Source organism: Notamacropus eugenii, chromosome 2, assembly GCF_028372415.1.
Source record: "Notamacropus eugenii isolate mMacEug1 chromosome 2, mMacEug1.pri_v2, whole genome shotgun sequence".
NCBI classification, from domain to species: Eukaryota; Metazoa; Chordata; class Mammalia; order Diprotodontia; family Macropodidae; genus Notamacropus; species Notamacropus eugenii.
In genome coordinates, this window is record NC_092873.1 from 472,194,285 (window position 1) to 472,214,548 (window position 20,264).

At 36.6% G+C, this 20,264-nt stretch overlaps 1 protein-coding gene across 7 annotated transcripts in view; it reads right to left on the reverse strand.

Annotated features, from left to right (window-relative positions):
- Positions 1–20,264, reverse strand: part of RABGAP1L (RAB GTPase activating protein 1 like) — a 686,444-nt gene that overhangs the window by 610,149 nt on the left and 56,031 nt on the right. For 6 of the 7 annotated variants that reach the window (XM_072637875.1, XM_072637876.1, XM_072637873.1 and 3 more), the window contains exon 2: positions 727–907. In XM_072637875.1, coding sequence (XP_072493976.1) covers positions 727–864 — 138 coding nt within the window. In that variant the 5' untranslated portion in view covers positions 865–907. Of the gene's footprint in view, positions 1–515; positions 568–726; positions 908–20,264 lie in introns of those variants that run through there. The other variant, XM_072637877.1, reaches the window with a different exon arrangement.

The following is a 20,264-nucleotide window of genomic DNA, read 5'->3' on the forward strand; positions in this document are numbered from 1 at the left end:
TACTCTTACATTTTTCAACACACTCAAGGCACTCAACTCGTTTTTTAATCTCAATTTCTAGACATCAGTCAGTCAACAAGCATTTACTAAAAGAAATGTGGTTGAATTATTACCTTGTTCTCATGTGCTTAAACACTTGGATTGTTACTACTGTGTTACTTTTTGTCACTGAAAATGAACAAGATTCAGAATAATCTCCACATGAGTGCTCTCAGATGCTAAAAAAAAAAAAACCTACCAAATATGTACATTCAAATCACAGCAACTGTAATAGGGCCAACATACCAAAAAGTTCACCTGAGATAACAATATAAAAAACAAAAAGAAAGCAAAAATCCCACTGAACCAAAAGTAAAACATACACTGTCCTTGATTACTTGCTCAGCTATCTTGTGTACTAAGAGTAAGGCAGAGACAGAGATGGACAACATAAATGAATCGAAACATGGGAAATCCAATAACCCCCTCAGGAGCCAACTAAGAAAAAGTTTCATCTACTTCCCCATGCATCTTACCGTTCACAGCTGTTATTTGGCAGTTCAAAATCCAAAAGGCAAAAAAGATAACCTGGCAAAAAAAAAATCAGCTTCGGAGTAAATAAATGTTAACTGGAGTCTTCTGAACACATCAACAATTAAGGAGGGAAAATTTGATTCCACATATTTACTTAAATGTTAAAAACATAAAATAAATAAATGGAAGCCATTTGAGTAAAAGAAAATATACCTTTAGCTGAGGCTTTTCATCATCTTTTGCAGAAGTATCATCTGCTTGCTGAGGTACCAAAACAAATTCTTCACTGTTTAGTGTGGTCACAGAATCAGATGACCCACTAACCTTCTGTAAGGAAGCTCTCACCTCCATTTCAGGACTGAAGAATTCTCTTGCCACATTCACATAGCCAAAACTACAAAGAGAGAAAAATACTGCCAGTTAAAACATTTAAAAAGTGTTTAAAAAACCCTTAGTCATTAAAAAAAAAATCTTCATATAAACAGGAATCCTGCTGGCCAAATAATTAACTCGAGGCTTACCCAGACTGCCTGTTAAAATTGAGCTATGTACAAAGGAAATGTATCTTTTTTCACCCTGAATCTCCAGACTGCCAGAATTATATTGTTTCCTGAAAAACAACACAATCCCCACCCTAACACAAATTAAACAGACTATGCAAATTACTTCAATCTCACTAAACCTCCAGTAGAAATATTGGTCTTCCTTTATAATAACAGGTAAAAGGGAACAACTAGGGGGGAAAGAGGTCAGAATCAAGAAAAAAACATCCCTGAAAGAATTTTATTAACTGAATTTGGATGTTTCAGATAACATTCCACCTCTAGTAAAAGTATTTCTTAGTCCCCAAAGTGACTTTTCTAGGTCAAGGAAGCATTTTTTTACTTAAGGTAAAATTACAATCATTCAAGCCTTGTGTCTTTCCCAGATACTATACTAATTACATAAACAAACAAAAAGTTCTCTAATGACAATAATATAGGAAACCAAGTTTCAGTCACTGTGCATTTGGATCTGCAAAATATACATTATTATGTCAGGGAGAAGCTCAAATCACACATTCTAGTGAGCCTGCCATACTTCTGCTGGTGGCAGGAGAAGAAGACAAGGGTAGAATATAATCATCAATTCTTCTATACCTTTTTGTGTATCTTACTTGTATATCACTGTACCTCCCTCACTTCCTTCCCTGTTCTATACACACAAGGATACTATCATGCAGATATACTGACCTACCTACAATTTCTTGACAATAATACTCTACCTCCTGTCTCTCTAGCTTTACACTGAACGTCCACAGTGCCTGGCATGCTCTGCCCCCTCACCTCTGTTTCTTAGTTTTCCTGGCTTCTTTCATCAAGAATCAACTCAAAACCTATCTTCTACAGGAGGCTTCTTCTGGTTTCTCCAACTGTTAATGACCTTCCCTTTCAGATTGCACTCATCTTCTATTTACCCAGCTATTTACATGTTTCCTTCATTAGAATGCAATGCTCCTTGATGGAAGGGGCTGTGTTTTGCCTTTCTTCATATGCCCAACATTCAACACAGTGCCTGGCGCATAGTAAGCACAACGTTCATTGCCTACTATACTAAGATAGCACTTAGCTGTTCTTGATGAATATGTATCCTGGGACCATTTACACTATACTCTTGAGTACATAAAACAACTGGCAGACACAACAGCTTAGCCATTATCACTGACCTTAGCCATTATCACAGAAACTTCATGAGGTGCTTCAGGATTAGGGAAGCACCAAGAGTTATCCCAACTTTCAAAGAAGGTAAAAGCATAGAGTTTGCAAACTACAGACCATAAACCTGACAAATTCTTGGTAAAATTCTAGAATGCATTATTAAAGGAATGACTAATGATTATCTAGAAAAGATAGCAACTATCACAAAGAACCAGAAAGGCATCATCAAATCCTGTGATGCTAGACCAATCTAAGTTTCTTCTTTGACAAAGTTTCTAAACCATGATATATAGGGAGAGAGGGAGGGAAGGAGGGAGTGAGGGAAGCAAAGAAGGAAAGGAAGAAGGGAGGAAGGGAAGGATCATGGAAAAGAAAAGAGAGAGGGAGATTAAAACTATGGAGTCAGAAGAGAAATAGAAAAGTTCCTATGGTTGATCAGGAGAGGTGATAGTGACCTCTATCTAGTGGTCAAAGTAAAATTCTATAGCTGTTAAAGAGGCACAAAGTGTCATACTTCAAAAGACCCACGATTATATTTGGCATGATTATGGCAGACAGTCTTTGCATAACATACCAGAGCTTTTGCTTTGTTGGCAAAAGCTTTCACTCCAAAGTCAACAATTTAAGCACCTATCATGTACTAGACATTGTGCTCAGCTTGAAACACCAGTCATCAGTTTCATGCCATATCAAGATATTTGAGTAGGGCTTTCACAAGGACATAAAAGGACTAGAAAGGAAAATCAACTAAAAGAATATTTTCGAAAAATAAAAGTCACTATTAGAATGCCAAATATTCACCTCAACAATCTATTGTTGACTGAATTGCTAAATTAATGTGTACATTTGTATAAATTTAATTCATCCAGGTAATTTTTTAAAGAAGTCAACTGGATTATTAACCTACAGTTTATAAAAATTCAAAAAAACTAAAATATATTTCTTTATCTATCAATCTATGTAGCTATGCCTCCAAAAGTATAGGTATCTAAACTGGAAAATCTGCCAAGGTCCCCTTCTACCTCTAAGATGCTATGGCACTATAAGTTTTCAAACCAAGCTAAATCATAAGAATCAAAATAGTGCCTGATTTCCATTCCCTCAATTTAATGTGATCAATATTTACTCAACTTACGAAAAGTTCAGCACTGTGCTAACATTATTAATTTTCCTTTGAGTGTGATAGCCCTATTTGTATTTGTTGACCTAAAGGCCAATAAAGTGATAAAGACTGATCATTCTAATAATAGTATACAAAATTTTAGGGTTCTTTAATGTTCACCATTGTCTGTGAAATATAAGGGAGGAGACACCATTTCAATGCATTATTAAGACATAAAATACGTATATCAAAGCACTACAAGTCTTGATTAACAACTGTAAGACCATTATGCTACATGAACATGTTAGTCTGTATTTCTCCTGTTTATCGCCTTTCCTGCAGTAGCAAGTACAGTGCCCTGCATCTACTGGTCACTATATAAATGATTTTGACTGTAAATGAACCAGACCTACACCAACCCTAGAGTTAGAACATGAGTTCCACCCAATTTTAAATACACAATGAGAAACTCTAAACTAAAACCTCATAAGAATGGCTAAAATTGCAATTCTACATATTAAAAAAGTAGGATAGCAGCATTCAGACAAGTCTCTAAAAGTAATATTCTTACAACATAACTAAACATATTTAAACACAAAATCAAAGTATAAAATGTGAAGTTCCCTTCGAGTTAAAAAAATGACATCAGCTTTCTTGCATTCAGTTTATGTAGTGGATTCATATCCATTCATTTTCCAAGTAACTCTTGAACTAAAATAGTAACCTAAATAGTAACCTAAAAACCTAAGCATGAGTCAAAGTTTGGATACAGTAACAGTCCAGTTGGGAGGAAGTCTAGAAATGACTACAGCTGAACCATTACAAAAATGGAAAAAAGCAATACTATGGATAACAAAGAGGAAACTAGCAACAGTTTCAAAACACTAAGAAAAACAAAAACCTTTGCCTTAGTATTTCTGAGGGGAAAATTCTAACCAGAAAAATAAAATAGCATTTGGCCACCACAGCTTTTTGAGGCTTTGGTATCATTTCAGTCTTTAAAAAGGGGACTATTAATCCCCATTTGCCAAAGTCTCTTACCAAAGCACTTCTTCTCATTCATAAGGAAGGGTGTGGCAATATAGCAGGAACTATATTATGGTTTCTGACCTAGAAACATCTATCTCTGAGCTATGGAAATACCGGCTTGACCATACTGGCAAACTCAGGTCTGGACTTGCCAGGCTATTTTTCTCCTGAACTTTCAGCTGAATGGAAACTTTAGAGAAGGGAGAAGCCTGAACACATACTTGACAGCTACATTCCAAAACAAGAAATTCATGAGTAGGACCAAATATGTAGATAATCCATTAACCAAAGTGAGGACATGGCCACCGTGATCCCATCATTTAATTCCATCAAAAGTTATTTGCTGACCTCCAGAATACCATTCTCTTGCCCTCCTAGAATGACTTCAGCACCTGGTTTACAGTTTTCCTTTCCAGGCAAGTAGGTATCGCAGTGGATAGAGCACTGGGACTGAAGTCAGGAAGGTCTGAATTCAAATCCAGCCTCACACACCTCCTAGGTATGTAACCATAGGTAAGACACTTGCTGTCTGTCTGCTGTAAAATGTGGATGATGGTAACAGCATCTACCTCACAGAGTTGTTGTCAGGATCAAATGAAATAATATTTGGAAAGCCTTCAATAGCGTCTGGCACAAAATAAGCATGTAATTAATAGTTTTCCCTTCCTGCTTCCTTCCAACTCTGCCATCATCCCTGGTGAATTCAATGATCATATTGAAAACCTGCTAATTCATCAACCTCCTTGACTCTCATAATATCTATCTTCATTCCACTTCAGCCATTCACAGGAATGGTCACAACTTTGACTTTGTCCTAACTCCAAACTCCACTACCATCAACATTCTAACTGATGAAACTCCTCTCTCTAATAATTTCCTTGCCTCCCACTTTTTCCACTGCCTCATTCTCCCTGCTTCATTCCCTCTAAACATACTACATAGTTATCTGATCTACCAGAAGGCCCCAAGGATGGAGTGCCAGGCCTGAAAACAAGAAGACTCATTTTCCTGAGTTCAGAAATGGTCCAGATATATACTCAGACAGGATGACCATGAGCAAGTCACTTAACTCAGTCCCTCAACTGAAAAATGAGCTGGAGAAGGAAATGGCAAACCACTCCAGTATCTTTCCCAGGAAAACCCCAAATTGGGTCACGAAGAGTTGGATATGACTGGAAAACAGCTGAACTGAACCACCATCCTCCCAGTCCCCCAGGCTTGAAACCAAGGTGTGTCGTCCTCAACTCTTCACTCTCTTTACAAGTAGTGTCATGGAGCAATTGAAAAAAAAAAAAAAACTAATGCAATCTTGGACTGTGTTAAGAGGAGCAAAGCTTCTGAGAAGGAGATAATAACCTCACTATTCTATACCATCATCAGAGCTCCTTTGGAGTACTGGGATCAGTTCTGTCTACCATCATTTAATAAGGACATTGATAAAGTGGAGCATGTCCAAAAAAAGGTGATCATCATGGTGAAGAGCCTGGGGACCACGTCATACAAGGATTGGGTGAAGGACCTGGGGCACTTTTAGTATGGAGAAAAGACAACATGGGAAGGTAGGAAGAAAACATCATAGCTACCTTCAAGTATTTTAAAAGATGCCATGAGAAGGAGAAATTAGAGCTGTACTGTGTGGCCACAGAAGGAAGAACCAACTAGTGCAATGGCCCAGTGCATTATTTTATGGTTTCAGTTCATCTAACCTTGAGCAGCATCTTTGGTCCCAACAAGCCACAATGAGTCTTAGACAAGAAGTATCCAAGATGTGTGCAATATGACACCAAATTTGATTTTTTAACCAGAAAGCACCATTGTTAGCACTATAGGATATGTATCTGTGATAAGTGTTGTACCAACAAGGACTTTTTGTCTTAGGTATGTCTTTGCACACTACGTAAGACAATATAGAATGTGTGCCTGCATCTCAAACAGAAATGCAGTTTTATGATAAGCCATTCAAAGTGTTCATGAATGGAGCTGTCTTCTTTATAAAATCAAGATACCTGCTTCTGGATGGAGGCAGTCATTATGAAATTGAATCTGTTCATATTTTAGTTGTTCAAATACTAACCAAGGACTTTACTCCTTCAATAGGCAACACATTGGGCCACCAGTGTGCTACTCCTGTAGGAGGAAGCAAGGCTTCAGAATGCCACCCAGAAGTTCACTTCTAGTAAAGATTCTAAATTCTAACAAAAAAATAGTGAGCGACCTGGCTAAGAACCACACACAAAGCAACCAAACTCCTCTATGAGCTAATCAGGTGGCACCATAGTGCAGAGCTCTGGGACTGGACTCAGGAGGATCTGAGTTCAAATTTGACGTCAGACACTTACAAGCTGTATGACCCTGAGCATGTCCCTTAACCTCAGTTTCCTCAAATGTAAGATAGGGGTAAATAGAGTCTATGTCTGAGGGTTGATGTGAGGATTAAATGAGATATTTGTAAAGCCCTTAGCACAGTTCCTGGAACATAGTAAGTGTTTAATAAATGATTATTCCCTTCCTCCCATCACTCTCCCACCCTGAATCCCCACGAATCCTGGGACCAAAGAGCAAGAAAGAGTATTTGTGAAGCTCAATGCAAATGTCTTCAACCCACAGTAGACTATACGGCACAGTGGATGTTTGCAGAAGATAGATTTTTTAAGTGTTAGGAAATGCAATCAAAATGTTTGGAAATTATTTGCTGATCCAGTGCAGTATGTAAGTAGTGTATTAATGCTTTAAATGCAGTATTATATTTGACTTTGTACTTATGGACTGAAGGAGATACTACTGTTAACATGCTGCTGTTAAATTATCAGGTATTTTTAGCATAAGCCATACGTTGAGAGTATATGCTTGGCTTCCTTAGTGAGTCATTTTTAATCAAGTGAGAAGTATAAAACCTGGACTACTAAAGACTAGTAAACTTTTCCTCTTCGGAAGTAACAAATGATTCAGGATGCTCATGTACTTAGTCGATTTGCTAAAAGAATGTTGTATAAAACAATTGGAGCAGGCCAATTGTTTTATACAACATTCTTTTATCAAATCACTAAGTAGATGGGAGCAAATTTTGGTTACTTCCGAAGAGGAAAGTTTATATCTTTGGTAGTCCAGGTTTTTATACTTCTCACTTGATTAAAAATGACTGTTCCTGAATTATGATTAAAAATAATTTTAAATTGTGTATTCATACAGTCATGTGTTGCCTGGGAAACCACTACTTTTCAGAAGCAGTGTACCATCCAGTCAATGGTCCTAGAAAGCAATGGATTACAAAATGAATTGCAAAACAGAACAATATAATGCATCTCTTCATAAACATTACTTACTTATCATTCCTTCTACTGAATGATTCTAATAACATATAAGGGGAAAGCTCAGCACAGAAAAAACAAAAATGATTTGAGGTAATTTTTCATCCACCATAAGCCCTTTCTCTTTCATACAATGCTTATCCACTCTATACCCCTAGTTATAATACAATATATCCTATCAAAAAAAAGTTTTTTGGATTACATGATTTTTAATATGCAACAGATATCCAACACTGTCATTTTTACCCACATATAGCTAGAGAGGATGCCAGGACAAGAGTCAGGAAGACTTGAGTTCAAATTTAGCCTCAGACACTTTCTAGCTGTGTGACCAAGGGCTCATCACTTCGCCCTGTTTGCCTCAGTTTCCTCATCTGTAAAATGAACTGGAGAAGGAAATGGCAAACTACTCCAGTGACTCTGCCAAGAAAACCCCAAATGAGGTCAGGAAAAGTAGGACACAACTGAAAAAAACAACTGAACTGAGTATTTTGGCTCATGTAGCTCCCTGTGCCTATCATGAATGCATTCCTCTGTACTCCAACCCATCTCTGCTCATACATTCTATCCACCCATCAAGTCTCTGTTTCGGTACAGCCTCTTTGGTAGTCTTTCTTGATTTTCACAATCTCATATACTTCTTTCTCTTCTCAACTCCCACAGTCTACTTTGATCAAAGTCGGCCTTACATCATTACATGTTATTTGTGTATATGTCTTATCCTGCTAATTAGAATATAAACTCCTTGAGGGAAATAGCTAACATATAGTAGGTACTCAATAAATATCTGAATCAAACTGTGTTCCACCTCTGCCACCTATCTGACCTTAGGCAAGTTATATGATCTCCCTGAGCCTCTGTTTCCTCATCTACAAAATGAGGAAACTAGACTAGATGAAGGTAAAGTCTCTTCCAACTCCAGATCTATAATGCAGACGGCCCTAAGTCTAGGAGAGGACATTGTTATCTATCTGGGATTAGAATATGAAATTCAGGGTCAGGAGTTTGTTTTATTACATTGTACACAAAGACTTTATGTATATAGCAATTAGGGAGAATTCTAATAAACTAATACAAAAGTACTCTTTTTCCTTTCATTGTCACTCTAATTTTAGAAGGTTAAGAAACCTGTGAAATGAAACAGACTTCAGTAAATAGACTTTACTCAAGTTTGATACAATTAGGAAGGAAGAAGATAAGATACATATCAGCTACTTCAGTCTTTCCACATAAATGACTTCATGTGATGTTTATGGGAGAGAAAAATATGAAACAAAAAAACTTTACTTAAAGAGGCAGGACCTTTTTCACAGCCTACTACCATAGAGACTGATTTTTAGAAAGCAAAAAGTTCAAAATACAAATCTCTGCAGATTTAATTTTCCTTTAAAACACACTGTAACTCTAGCATGTATACAAGATTTCACAAGAAGGGCTTTGTCCAAGATTATATAATGAATACCAAAGTGTTTACAAAAATAGAAAAAGAGGGCCCTGTCTGAGTGGAGATTCTGACCTATGTGCAGAATCACTAGATCACAAAAACAAGAAATGAATTTAAAGCAGAAATTATGGATTACTTTACTTCAATTTTAATTACATTTAAGATAAAGTAACTCTAGTTATCATTGTCTAGTAACAATCACAACTTCTACAATGTAAGTTTCTAAGCTACTATTTTCAAAACAGCAACTTCAAAACTGTAACTATCAAAGGCCACATAAGAAAATTATTAGTTTTCAGAGTAAAAAATTAAAGCTGTCTTTGGTCATATGAAAAAATGCTCATATGAAAAGATGCAAATCAAAACAACTCTGAGGTACCACATCACACCTATCAGATTGGCTAACATGACAAAAAGGAAGATGATAAATGTTGCAGAAAATGTGGGAGAATTGGAACATTAATTCATTGTTGGTAGAGCTGTGAGCTGATCCAATCATTCAGGAGAGCAATTTGGAATTATGCCCAAAGGTCTACAAAAATGTGCATACCTTTTGATGCAGCAATATTGTTTCTAGGACTTCATCTCAAAGAGATCATAAAAACAGGAAAGATTATCACATGTACAAAAATATTTACAGCAGCTCCCTTTGTGGTGGCCAAGAACTGGAAATTGAGGGCATTCCCATCAGTTGGAGAATGGCTGAACAAGTTGTGGCATATGAATGTAATGGAATACTATTATGCTATAAGAAATGATGAACAGGAAGACTTCAGAGAGGCCTGGAAGGACTTATATGAACTGATGCTGAGTGAAAGGAGCAGAACCAGGACAACATTGTACACAGCAACAACCAGTGCTCAAGAAATTTTTCTGGTAGACTTAGCCCTTCACAGCAATGCAAGGACCTGAAACATTCCCAATGGACTCGAGGCAAAATGCCTTCCACATCCAGAGAAAGAACTATGGAACTAGATGACAGAACGAAGCAGAATATTTTCTCTTGTGTTATGCTTTGTTCTGATTGCTCTCATGGTTTCTCCTACTCATTTTAATTCATCTATGCAACATGACCAATATGAAAATGTGTTTAATAAGGATGTATGTGTAGAACCCATGTAAGACTGCATGCTGCCTCAGGGAGGGACAGGAGATGGAAGGAAGAGGAAGGGGGAGAAAATCTAAGATTTATAGAAGTAATTGTAGAGAACTGAAAATAAATTAATTAAAAAAGAAATAAAAAACAATCTTTAAAAAAAGAGAACTATTAAAAATTATTTCCCTGTGACCATTTAAACAGGAAAAGTATAATTTATAAAACCAACAATTTGTGTCTTTTTAACAAAGACTAATTAAGCACCTGAGCAGCTAAATGACTTAGACTGCTAAGCCTGGAGTCAAGAAGACCAGAGTTCAAATCAGCCTCATACACTTGCTAGCTATGTGACCCTGAGCAAATCACTTGAGCTCTGTTTGCCTTATTCCACTGGAGAAGAAAATGGCAAACCACTCCAATATCTCTGCAAAAAAACCCCACGGACAGTACAATCCATGAGGTTACTAAGAGTCAAACACAGCTGAACAACAGCAATTAAGCCCCTACTATTTACAAAGCAAACTTATAAATGAAAGTATCATCAAATATGTCTAGAAATTTACATTCTATCACACATCAGGGCTTCTGACCCCAAAATAGAAGGCATTATACATGCAGTAGATGTGTAATAAAATGTGTGTTAAATTTAACCGCATAAAGTTAGTCAAGCTATTGAGTCCTGCAGACCCAGAGACAAGGTTCACTTCCTTACATCAGACCTCCCCAACCATTAGCAGCAAATCTAAAAACCAGTTAGAAGCATCAAATCTAATTTTGAAATAGACCGCCCAGAATAGCCACAAGAGTGCACGTATAGTGAAGGCATCCAAAGTTCTAAAGCTCAAAGGCTCTCCTCCCTAACGGGGACACTTCAACTCCACTTTCACATAGCTTCTCCTTTTGAATAAAGTATATCCTTTCAGAGCCATATTTCAAATCAAATAAAAATGTCAATTCAGTCACTGGTCTCACTCATTCCATGAAGTTTCAATGACAGCTATGAGGAAAAATTTGCATCCTTGCAGTGGAATCTAATTTCTTTCCCTCTGGGATCCTACATTAATAGAGACCAAGCATTTCTTCTTCTTCTAACCCTTACTGTGTGCAAGCCCTCACTTTATGGGATCTGTTAATCCACATCATTATCATTCTAGAGAGCACAGGAAGCTGCCACTTCATAGGCTGGTCCAGACTCTCCCTACCCCCAGGAAAGCCCCATGCCTATTATTTAATTCTAAATGTTAAGTGGGCATTCTAACCTTCTTCTCCTGGCAATGTTTCTAACCCAGGTTAGATTTTTGTAACCCAGGATTCCACAGTGCCTATTTCCATGATTTCTCTCTTCTTTTCCTCCTCAAAACACTTCAGTTCTTTCAAATATTTCATTGTTCCTGATAGTCTGGGGGCTACATTTTTCCAGCCTTTTTGCCTTTTCTCACACTTTGAGCATATATGGGAGACTGCATTCATATTGCAAAAACTCTAATACTGTACTGCAAACTCACTTTAAGTTGCTGAAAAGTACTAGCCTAAAAGGCAAGTCACCCTTTTTGTAGACCCTCCTGAACAAATGAGGTGGCAAACTGCTTGGCTGCCACACCTGCTTGCCCAGCTCGGGATTCAGCTGCAAAGAAGCTCCCTGGGTTTCCCCTTTGCCTTTCAAGTTTCTGTCCTGCTGAGGAATGAGTAAGGTTAACATTCCGCTAGCTTTCCCATGAATCACTGTTCTTCATCTTCTAATTTCTCCAATTGTCATTCCCTCAATTCATTGTCTTACTGAAGTGTCTGTTTAAGAACCACTACACTCTTCAGGATGACTGGCTGCCTTTCTTCCCTATCTGGAATCCCAAACTCAGCAACAAATATTTCTTTATGTTCACTTTTAAAATACAAATAACCTTTCAAAAGCAGGCTTCATCTTGCTGACACTAGCTACTTTTCTATCCAACTAATCAATGCTGATTATTTGGTTTCAATGAAATCCTGCCAACCATCAGCCTTTTGTCCTTTCACCAGCTCTTTAACTCCTACTGAAATGCAGCCAGCAGTCCTGTTGAGCCCTTAGTCTCGTGTGCCATCCTGTGCCTCCTCACGCTCTTTTTAGTATGACCAGGAAATTCATCCCACTGCCCCGACCATCCCCAGGGTAGAACAAGGAACATGTGCAGTATGTGACAGTGGCATTTATCTATACAAGTGAGGCAGAAAGTGAAGCCCCTGCTGATCTTGAGTAAGTTAAAACTTCCTTTGTTAATAAATGCTTATCTAGTGCATGAACATGAAAAGCCAGAACAGAGAAAGCAAATTTCATAAAATTTTTAATTTCACAAAATCTGGTCATTACTAAGATTTTGCTCTGTACAGAATATAAGTTCTGGCATATATTTTGCCCTCTTCCCCACAGCAACAAGTGACTAACTCTCCTTAATATCATGGAAAGAGCTCTAGGTTGGATGTCCTGGGCTCCATCAGAGTAATCAGTACACCAATCTACAAAATCTAAGTAGGGAGACACACACACACACACACACACACACACACACACACACACACACACACACACACACACATCACAGTGACACAGTCATAAAACTTTAGAGCCAACGTGGACATTAAAGATCATCTAATAATACTGGACCACCTGGTTAAGAACCCATGAAATAAACATTAACTTGAAAAAATAAGATAACTTTAGGATTCAACATAACTTTTTACGAAAAAAAGTAATATTTTCATAAAAGAAAAAGAGTTGAAACTTAAAAGCATTTCCATTGTTTGTAGACCACACAGATATTTCACTCATGTCTTTCAAGAAGAAAACTAAGAAGCATTGGATATGGCAAGGACAAAACCACATCATAAAACAATGAAATACCTATCCCTATCTTCCTGGATCTCAGTTTCCTCATCTGCACAAAGGAATTGGATTAGATGACCTCAAAGGTCTGTCTAGCTCTGTATCTACGATCCATTATCTAACCATACCATATTCTAGATCCTAGTTAACAAAAGAATCTCTGTGATCGTTACTGTTGTTGTCATTTCCATTGTGTCCAACTCTTCTACAATCCCATTTGAGGTTTTCTTGGCAAAGTTACTGGAGTGCTTTGCCATTTCCTTCTCCAGCTCATTTTATAGATGAGGAAACTGAGGCAAACAAGGTGAAGTGACTTGCCCAGGGTCACACTGCTAGGAAGTCACATTTGAACTCGGATCTTTCTGATTCCAGGCCCAGTGCTCTATCTACCATGCCACCTAGCAGTCCTACGATCATTATAGCCACCTCTTTTTTTCAAAAAAAGTACTAAAAATCACTGTTCTTCATCTTCTAATTTCTCCAATTGTCATTCCCTCAATTCTTTCCCATCACCCCTATATTCTTTATCCTTCCCCAGCTTGATCCCTGCATGAATCAGTTCAACTATATACTGTATGCTTCTCAAGTCCCTGCAAGAGACTTATCCTGTCACCAGTCTTGGTAAGTCTCAGTCTTAGACTATGTCCAAATCCATTGCCTTCATTCCTATTCACATGTTATTGAATGAAACCAGAGAAAAATCACAAAACCTGGACTGGATCCAATACAAATTCATATGACATAAATTCAACTTGACCCTCAAAACAGCAAGGCAATCCCACGCTGTTTATACCTCCCTAATTGAACACTATTCCACTCACCACAGCAACTTTTCCAAGCTTTTTCCTCCCTCCTTAAATTTCTAATAGCTCCCCTGCCTACCCACTCCCACACTCTCACCTCAGAGTTTGCCTCATATTTCACAAAAAAAAAAAAAAAAAAGAGGGTGTTTAATAAGAGCTCCCTATTTGCCCTCCTCCTCATCACTCAAATGCCTCCCATCACTATCTTTACCTTCACCACTGTCTTATACAAAGAGCGGGCCTTTCTACCTGCCCCTAATACCAATCCTTCCAAAGGCAGACATGACCACATGCCATCTTGTCTTCTCAGGCAGACTGCCATCTTTATCATTCCTACTCTTCCCCTATCCTCTAGCTGCTAGAGATTATTTAAGAAAGAGAAGTTTCAGTAGAATAATAAAGTTAGAACACAGACAAAAGGATCGAGATGTGAACAAAAAAAGTGGAAGCAGTAAGTGTGTATAGCTTTTGCTGAAGTCTGGCTGAGACAGGGAAAACAAATAAAGAAAAATGAGACAAGACTGTTTAGGAACATATTTTAAGGATGAAAGAGATGAGCATATTTGTAGGCAGAAAGGAAGGAGTCAACATATAGGAAGAAACTGAAGATTAGAGACAGTATGAAGATAATTGCAAAGGCAACCAGCTGGAAAAGACCAACAAATGAATAAAAAATGATTTATTAAGTGCTTTCGATGTGTCAAGTACTGTGCTAAGTAATAAGAATAAAAACTGGAAAAAATGAGAAAATTTTATATCTCAAGGATCTCACATCATAAGGTTTAAGGACTTAGAAAAGTTGATCTTAGTGAGGAGACAGACCACCTCTTCATCTAAAATTGGAATTAAAAAAGATGAGAAAATGGGGGATTATGTCAAGGGGTTTTGAGATGTACAGTAAGGGAGAAAAAGGAGACAAGGATAAATTGCCTTTATTTTTTCAATAACATATAAGGCAAGATTCTTTGCCTAAAAAGGATAGGAAGGAGGAAAAGTTTAAAATAGAAGGTGTGGAGAACGCAACAAAAAGTCAATTAGGAAAAAGTAAATGGATTACCTCTGGTCAGGGGGATATAGATGAAATTAAGAAAAATTTATAATGGAACATAAAAAGGATTACATGAGTTCCTCTATCAACATTCAGCAGCACGCATGTAGGAGCAGAGGAGGAAGATGTTGAGAGTAATGCAGCTTTATGGCTGAGCAAGGCAAGAACTGCAACAGTACAAGGAAGCAAGGGATTTGGGAAACAGATAACAGGGTAAATTGATTAAATAATGATGATCAAAATAAAAAGAGGCTGCTGGATCACATGAAGAACAAGATGGAGGACATTTTCTCTGATCCCCACAACCTCTCAAGCTTCTCCAAAGCAGAAATTATATGTCAAAGATAAAGCAACTTCAGTTGCCTCCATAGTCTAGAATACTCAGAATCTAACAGAAGGTTAAAAAAAAGAACCAATGAACTGACAGTCACTGATAGCTGAAGCTCATTCAGCACTCCTATTCTACTTCCCATACTATTGGAAGTGATGCTGCACTAGCAGACCTAATGATCCACAACAAAATCCAGCCCCACACTGTAATCCTGCCCCTTTTTCCAGTGTAGTGGAGACTCTTAGTTCTAAGATGTGGAAGTTTGTTTGGACAGTAACAAACAGCCAGAGCACCAGGCCTCAACCTTTCAGGAGCAAAAGCCTGTTGGTGGCCACAACCCTGTAGCACCAGTGCTGCAAAACTCTGAACTACAGACAACCCTGTTGTGCTAGCAGCTCTCTGAATTGTCAATGTCAAGCCACAAAATGGGGGAACAGAGGGAGTAGTAGCCTAGAATATCATGTATGGAAAGGGCTATCCACCAAGCCTAAGGGAAAGAGCACAACATCCAGCTGGAGATAGGTCTAACCACAAAAATGACACTTAAAGAAAAGACCTAGGTTGGTGAAATGTAAATTTCTCAGCATACAAAGAGGATGATATACTTTGAAATCAGATCCCGAAGAAACAAGTTAAAGAGGACAGAATCAGATAGCGAGTAAAGAAAAATCAGGGACAGAGAAAAAAAAGGTTAAACTATCAAAGATCTCAGGAAGAATAAAATTCAAAGACTTTGAACATAACCAGATCAACAGAGAAAACATTAACTACAGAAGGAAACATGGCCTCCAGATCTAATAAGGGAGTTCAGGCCTCTATAAATAAATACTGCAAAACAAAAGAAAATGATCCAGCAGCTGATGAAACAGAGAACACTGTGGAATGTGAGGACATGGAACCACAATACACTGTTCATGAGTCATTCAAAAGAGAAATAAGAATTATGAGAAAAAAATTTATGTCCTGCACAGCAAAAATAATGGGCAAAATAAAAAACTAGAATCAGAGATGGCAAGTGTTATCAAAGAAACAAAAAAGAGAACAGCAGGTTGGAAATGTAAATATACCAAAATGAAGAACAATTTAGAAGAGAAACCAAAAAAAACCAAAACAAAACAAACCAATAGCATTAAAAGAAAATATATTCATTAGGCAAGCAAACCACACTGATCTTGAAGACAGAACGTATACAGACAACCTAAGAATCACAAGTCTCCCCAAAGAATACAACAGAAGGGAAAAAAAAAACTTTCTTTAACACCATAATGCAGGAAGAAATAGAACTGTCTGTGACTTCTGAACATAGAAAATGAAACACCAATTGAAAGAATGCAGAGATCGCCACCAGAAAGAAAAAACAAAAACTCAACATAGCAAACTCCAAGACACCTAGTGGTTATATTTAACAATTCAATTCAAAAACAAATTTTACAAGCCATCAGGAGCAAGATCTTCAAAAGCAAAGGAAAGGAAACTGGAATTATGTTGAGACTACTTTACATCTACCAGAAAGAAACCACAGGAGGGAATGAAATAATGTGTTCTGATGAGCAATGGAATTCAGAATGCAGCCCAGAATGACCTAAGCTGTAAATGTGAGCTTAATATTATATGAAAAAAGATAATTAATAATAGTTTTATTAATAACAAATATAATTTAAAAATAATTTAAAATAATCAATGATCAATAATAAAGAGGTGTTTGAAACACTGTTAGAAAGAAAACCAGAACGGAGGAAATTATTTGCTTCTCAAACACCCCAAACAACAGAAATGCAGGAAGAGTGAATAAAATGCAGCACCCAAAGACAGCAATAGCAACAGAATGTAACCCTAAGAAGGAGATTTTGAGGCAAATGGGGGGAAAAATAACCAAGGGAAGGTAAAGATCAGTGGTGGACTGTTAAATCAGAGATATAATGGGGGAGGGACTCTCCCACTCTCCCATGGGAAAGTGTCCTTTCTGACATCTGCAATAATTGGCATGGTTCTGAGAGTAAGGAACGATGGAAAGGAGAAACCCAAGAGGCAAACTCCACAAGGTAGTGGCAGAGAGTACCTAGACGGAAAACCCTAAAATAATCTACCTTGGAAGTGTTGATTATAAGAGAAATATGGAGAACACAGAGAGAGCAGATCATTATGATCAAATATGAGTCTAGAGGAGATGGAAAGATAGAATGGATAATGAACAGAATAAGAAAAATCCTTTTTGGAAAGGGGCTCAAAAATGAACTTTTAAAACTAAAGAACAAGAGACTAGTTACATAGAGAGGAGAAGAAGGGGGAAATCTACTTGACTAAATTAGAGAAACAAAAGTGGGGAAGAATTAGATAACCAGATAAAAGTGAGAGACAAAAGGGACCTAACAAAACCAGAAAGGGAAAAAGTAAATAAATCAGAGAAGGGGATCAGAACTGAGGGGAAAAGAGTCAGTGGGAACAGGAACACTTTTAAAAAGATTAAGGTAAAGTTCCTGAAGAAACACAGTAATGTATTTACAGCAGAGAAGAAAAGAAAACATCATAATGAAAAAAAAAAGTCAGGGGCAGACAGAAGAAAATGTAAACCTAACTTTCATAACTTTAAATGTAAATGGATTAAACAATCCAATAAAATGAAAATGATAGACTGGGCAAGAAAACATAAACCTACAAGTTGTTCCTTACAAGAAACATATGAAAACAAAGACATACACAAAATAAAATTGAAGGGAGGGAAAATATGTGCCATACATCAAATGAATACAAAAAATTGGGAGTGGCGTAATGCTACTAGACAAAGCAATAACAAAAAATACAAAAAATAAAGAGGGATAAACAAGGAAACTATATTAGTATGAAAGGAACCATGAGTAATAAACATATATACTCAAAATGCCTTAAAGGAAGACACTCATAAAGGAACCATCAGAACTACTAGAAGACAAAGGCAGAAGCAATGTAATAGTGAAAAGAGACTTCAATATCCTTTTCTTGGTTGTGAATAGGTCTAACAGAAAGATAAACAAAAGGGAAAATATGGAACTGAATAAATTCCTAGAGAAACTACAGCTAAAAGGCCCTAAATGGGACAGCAAAAAAATATATACATATTTTTCAGCACCCAGCTTTTATGAATGGATCATATACTAGGGTACAGAGATAGTGCATACACATACACACATACATATAAAGGCAGAAATAGTTAATTTATACCCTTTATAGATGATAATACCATAAAAATAGTCATTGATTCAAGGACCACAAAGCCACAGCCCCAAAAGGAGATTTAATAATGAAATTCCAAATAATGAGTGAGTCAAAGAATAAATCATATAAACAACTGATACCTAGCTCAACAGAAAATGATAATGATGAAATAACGTATAAAAATGTCTGAGAAGCAACTAAAGCAATCCTCAGGGTGAAAATATTCTTACAAACACACATTAACAAAACAGAAAAAGAATGGATTAAATAACTGAATATGCATTTTTTTATTACAAAGCCAACAAAAAAATATAAAATGAGCACAAAAAAGGAATTCCTTATAATTAGAGAAATAGATAAATTGGAAACTAAAAAAAAAGAAATAATAAAACTAAAAGCTAGTTCTTTTAAAAGACTAATAAAATTGATAATCTGATTAAAAAGAAGAAAGCAGACAATCAAATCAATAAAACAGCAAAAGAACAAGGTGAAATCATGGCAACACCAGAATAAATAAAAATAACCAGACACATTATATGCAAACATACACTTATAAAACTGAGAACATGAAATAAATAGAGGAATACCTTCAAAAAATATAAAAGACACAAACTATCAAAAGACCAGATGAAAATCTTAAATAATCCAACCTCAGAAAAGTAAATAGATCTAGCTGTAAAAGAACTATGAAAAAGAAAACTCCCTGGTCCAGGAGAATTTTATCAAACTTTTAAAGACCAGATAAAATCCTTATTTCACAATTATTCTCAAAAACTGAGAAAAAAAGCATCCTACCAAAATTCCTTTATGCAGCATATATAGTTCTAATACCTAAAACAAGGAGAGATAAAACATAGAAAACTATAAGCCAATATCATTAATGAACAACCATTTGAAAATCTTAAAACCCTAGAAAAATGACTACAGCGATTAATCCAAGAAATTTCTTGGCAAAGATACTGTGGTAGATTACCATTTCTTTCTCCAACTCATTGTAGAAATGAGCAACTGAGGCAAAGGGAGGCTAAGTGACTTGCCCAAGGTCACACAGCTAGGAAATGAGGCAGGATTTGAACTCAGGTCTTCCTAATTCCACAGCCAACACTATCCACTATGCACCTAGCTGCACCTACCAAGGATGCAAGAATCATACAACACTAGAAAAAGAATCAACACATTTAGTCAGATTAAAAAATAAAATATCCAAAACCACATATTCATCTCAAAAGATACAGAAAAAGCCTTTAAAAAAACAAACTGTCTTTTTATGTTAGAAACCTTATAGCACACAGGCACAGAGGAAACTTTTTTAACACCATAAACAACATCTATATAAAATCAAAAGCAAACATCAGCAGCAACCTTTTCCAATAAATATGGGAACGAAGCAAGGATGCCCACTCTCTTCACTACTATCTCATATAGCTCTGAATATGCTAACAGCAACAATGAGACAAGAGAAAGAAAGTAAAGGCACAAGGAAAGGTAATGAGGAGATAAAACTATCACTCTGCTGATGACATGATGGTTCACTTGGAAAGTCCTAGAGAATCACCCAAGATACTAATTGAGACAAATAATAGTTTCAGCAAAGTTGCAGACTACAAAAGAAACTCTCAAAAATCAATAGCATTTCTATAAAAATAACAAAACACAAGAAGGAATAATAGAAAGAAAAGCTCCATTCCAATAAACTACAAAATGCATAAAATACTTGAAAACTAACCTCCAAAGTAGACATCAGGCATGTACAAATTCAAGTAAAGAAATACAAAACAACTTAAATAGCTAGAGGAATATTCAGTGTTAATGAATAGATCATGTCAATGTAATAAAAATGACAA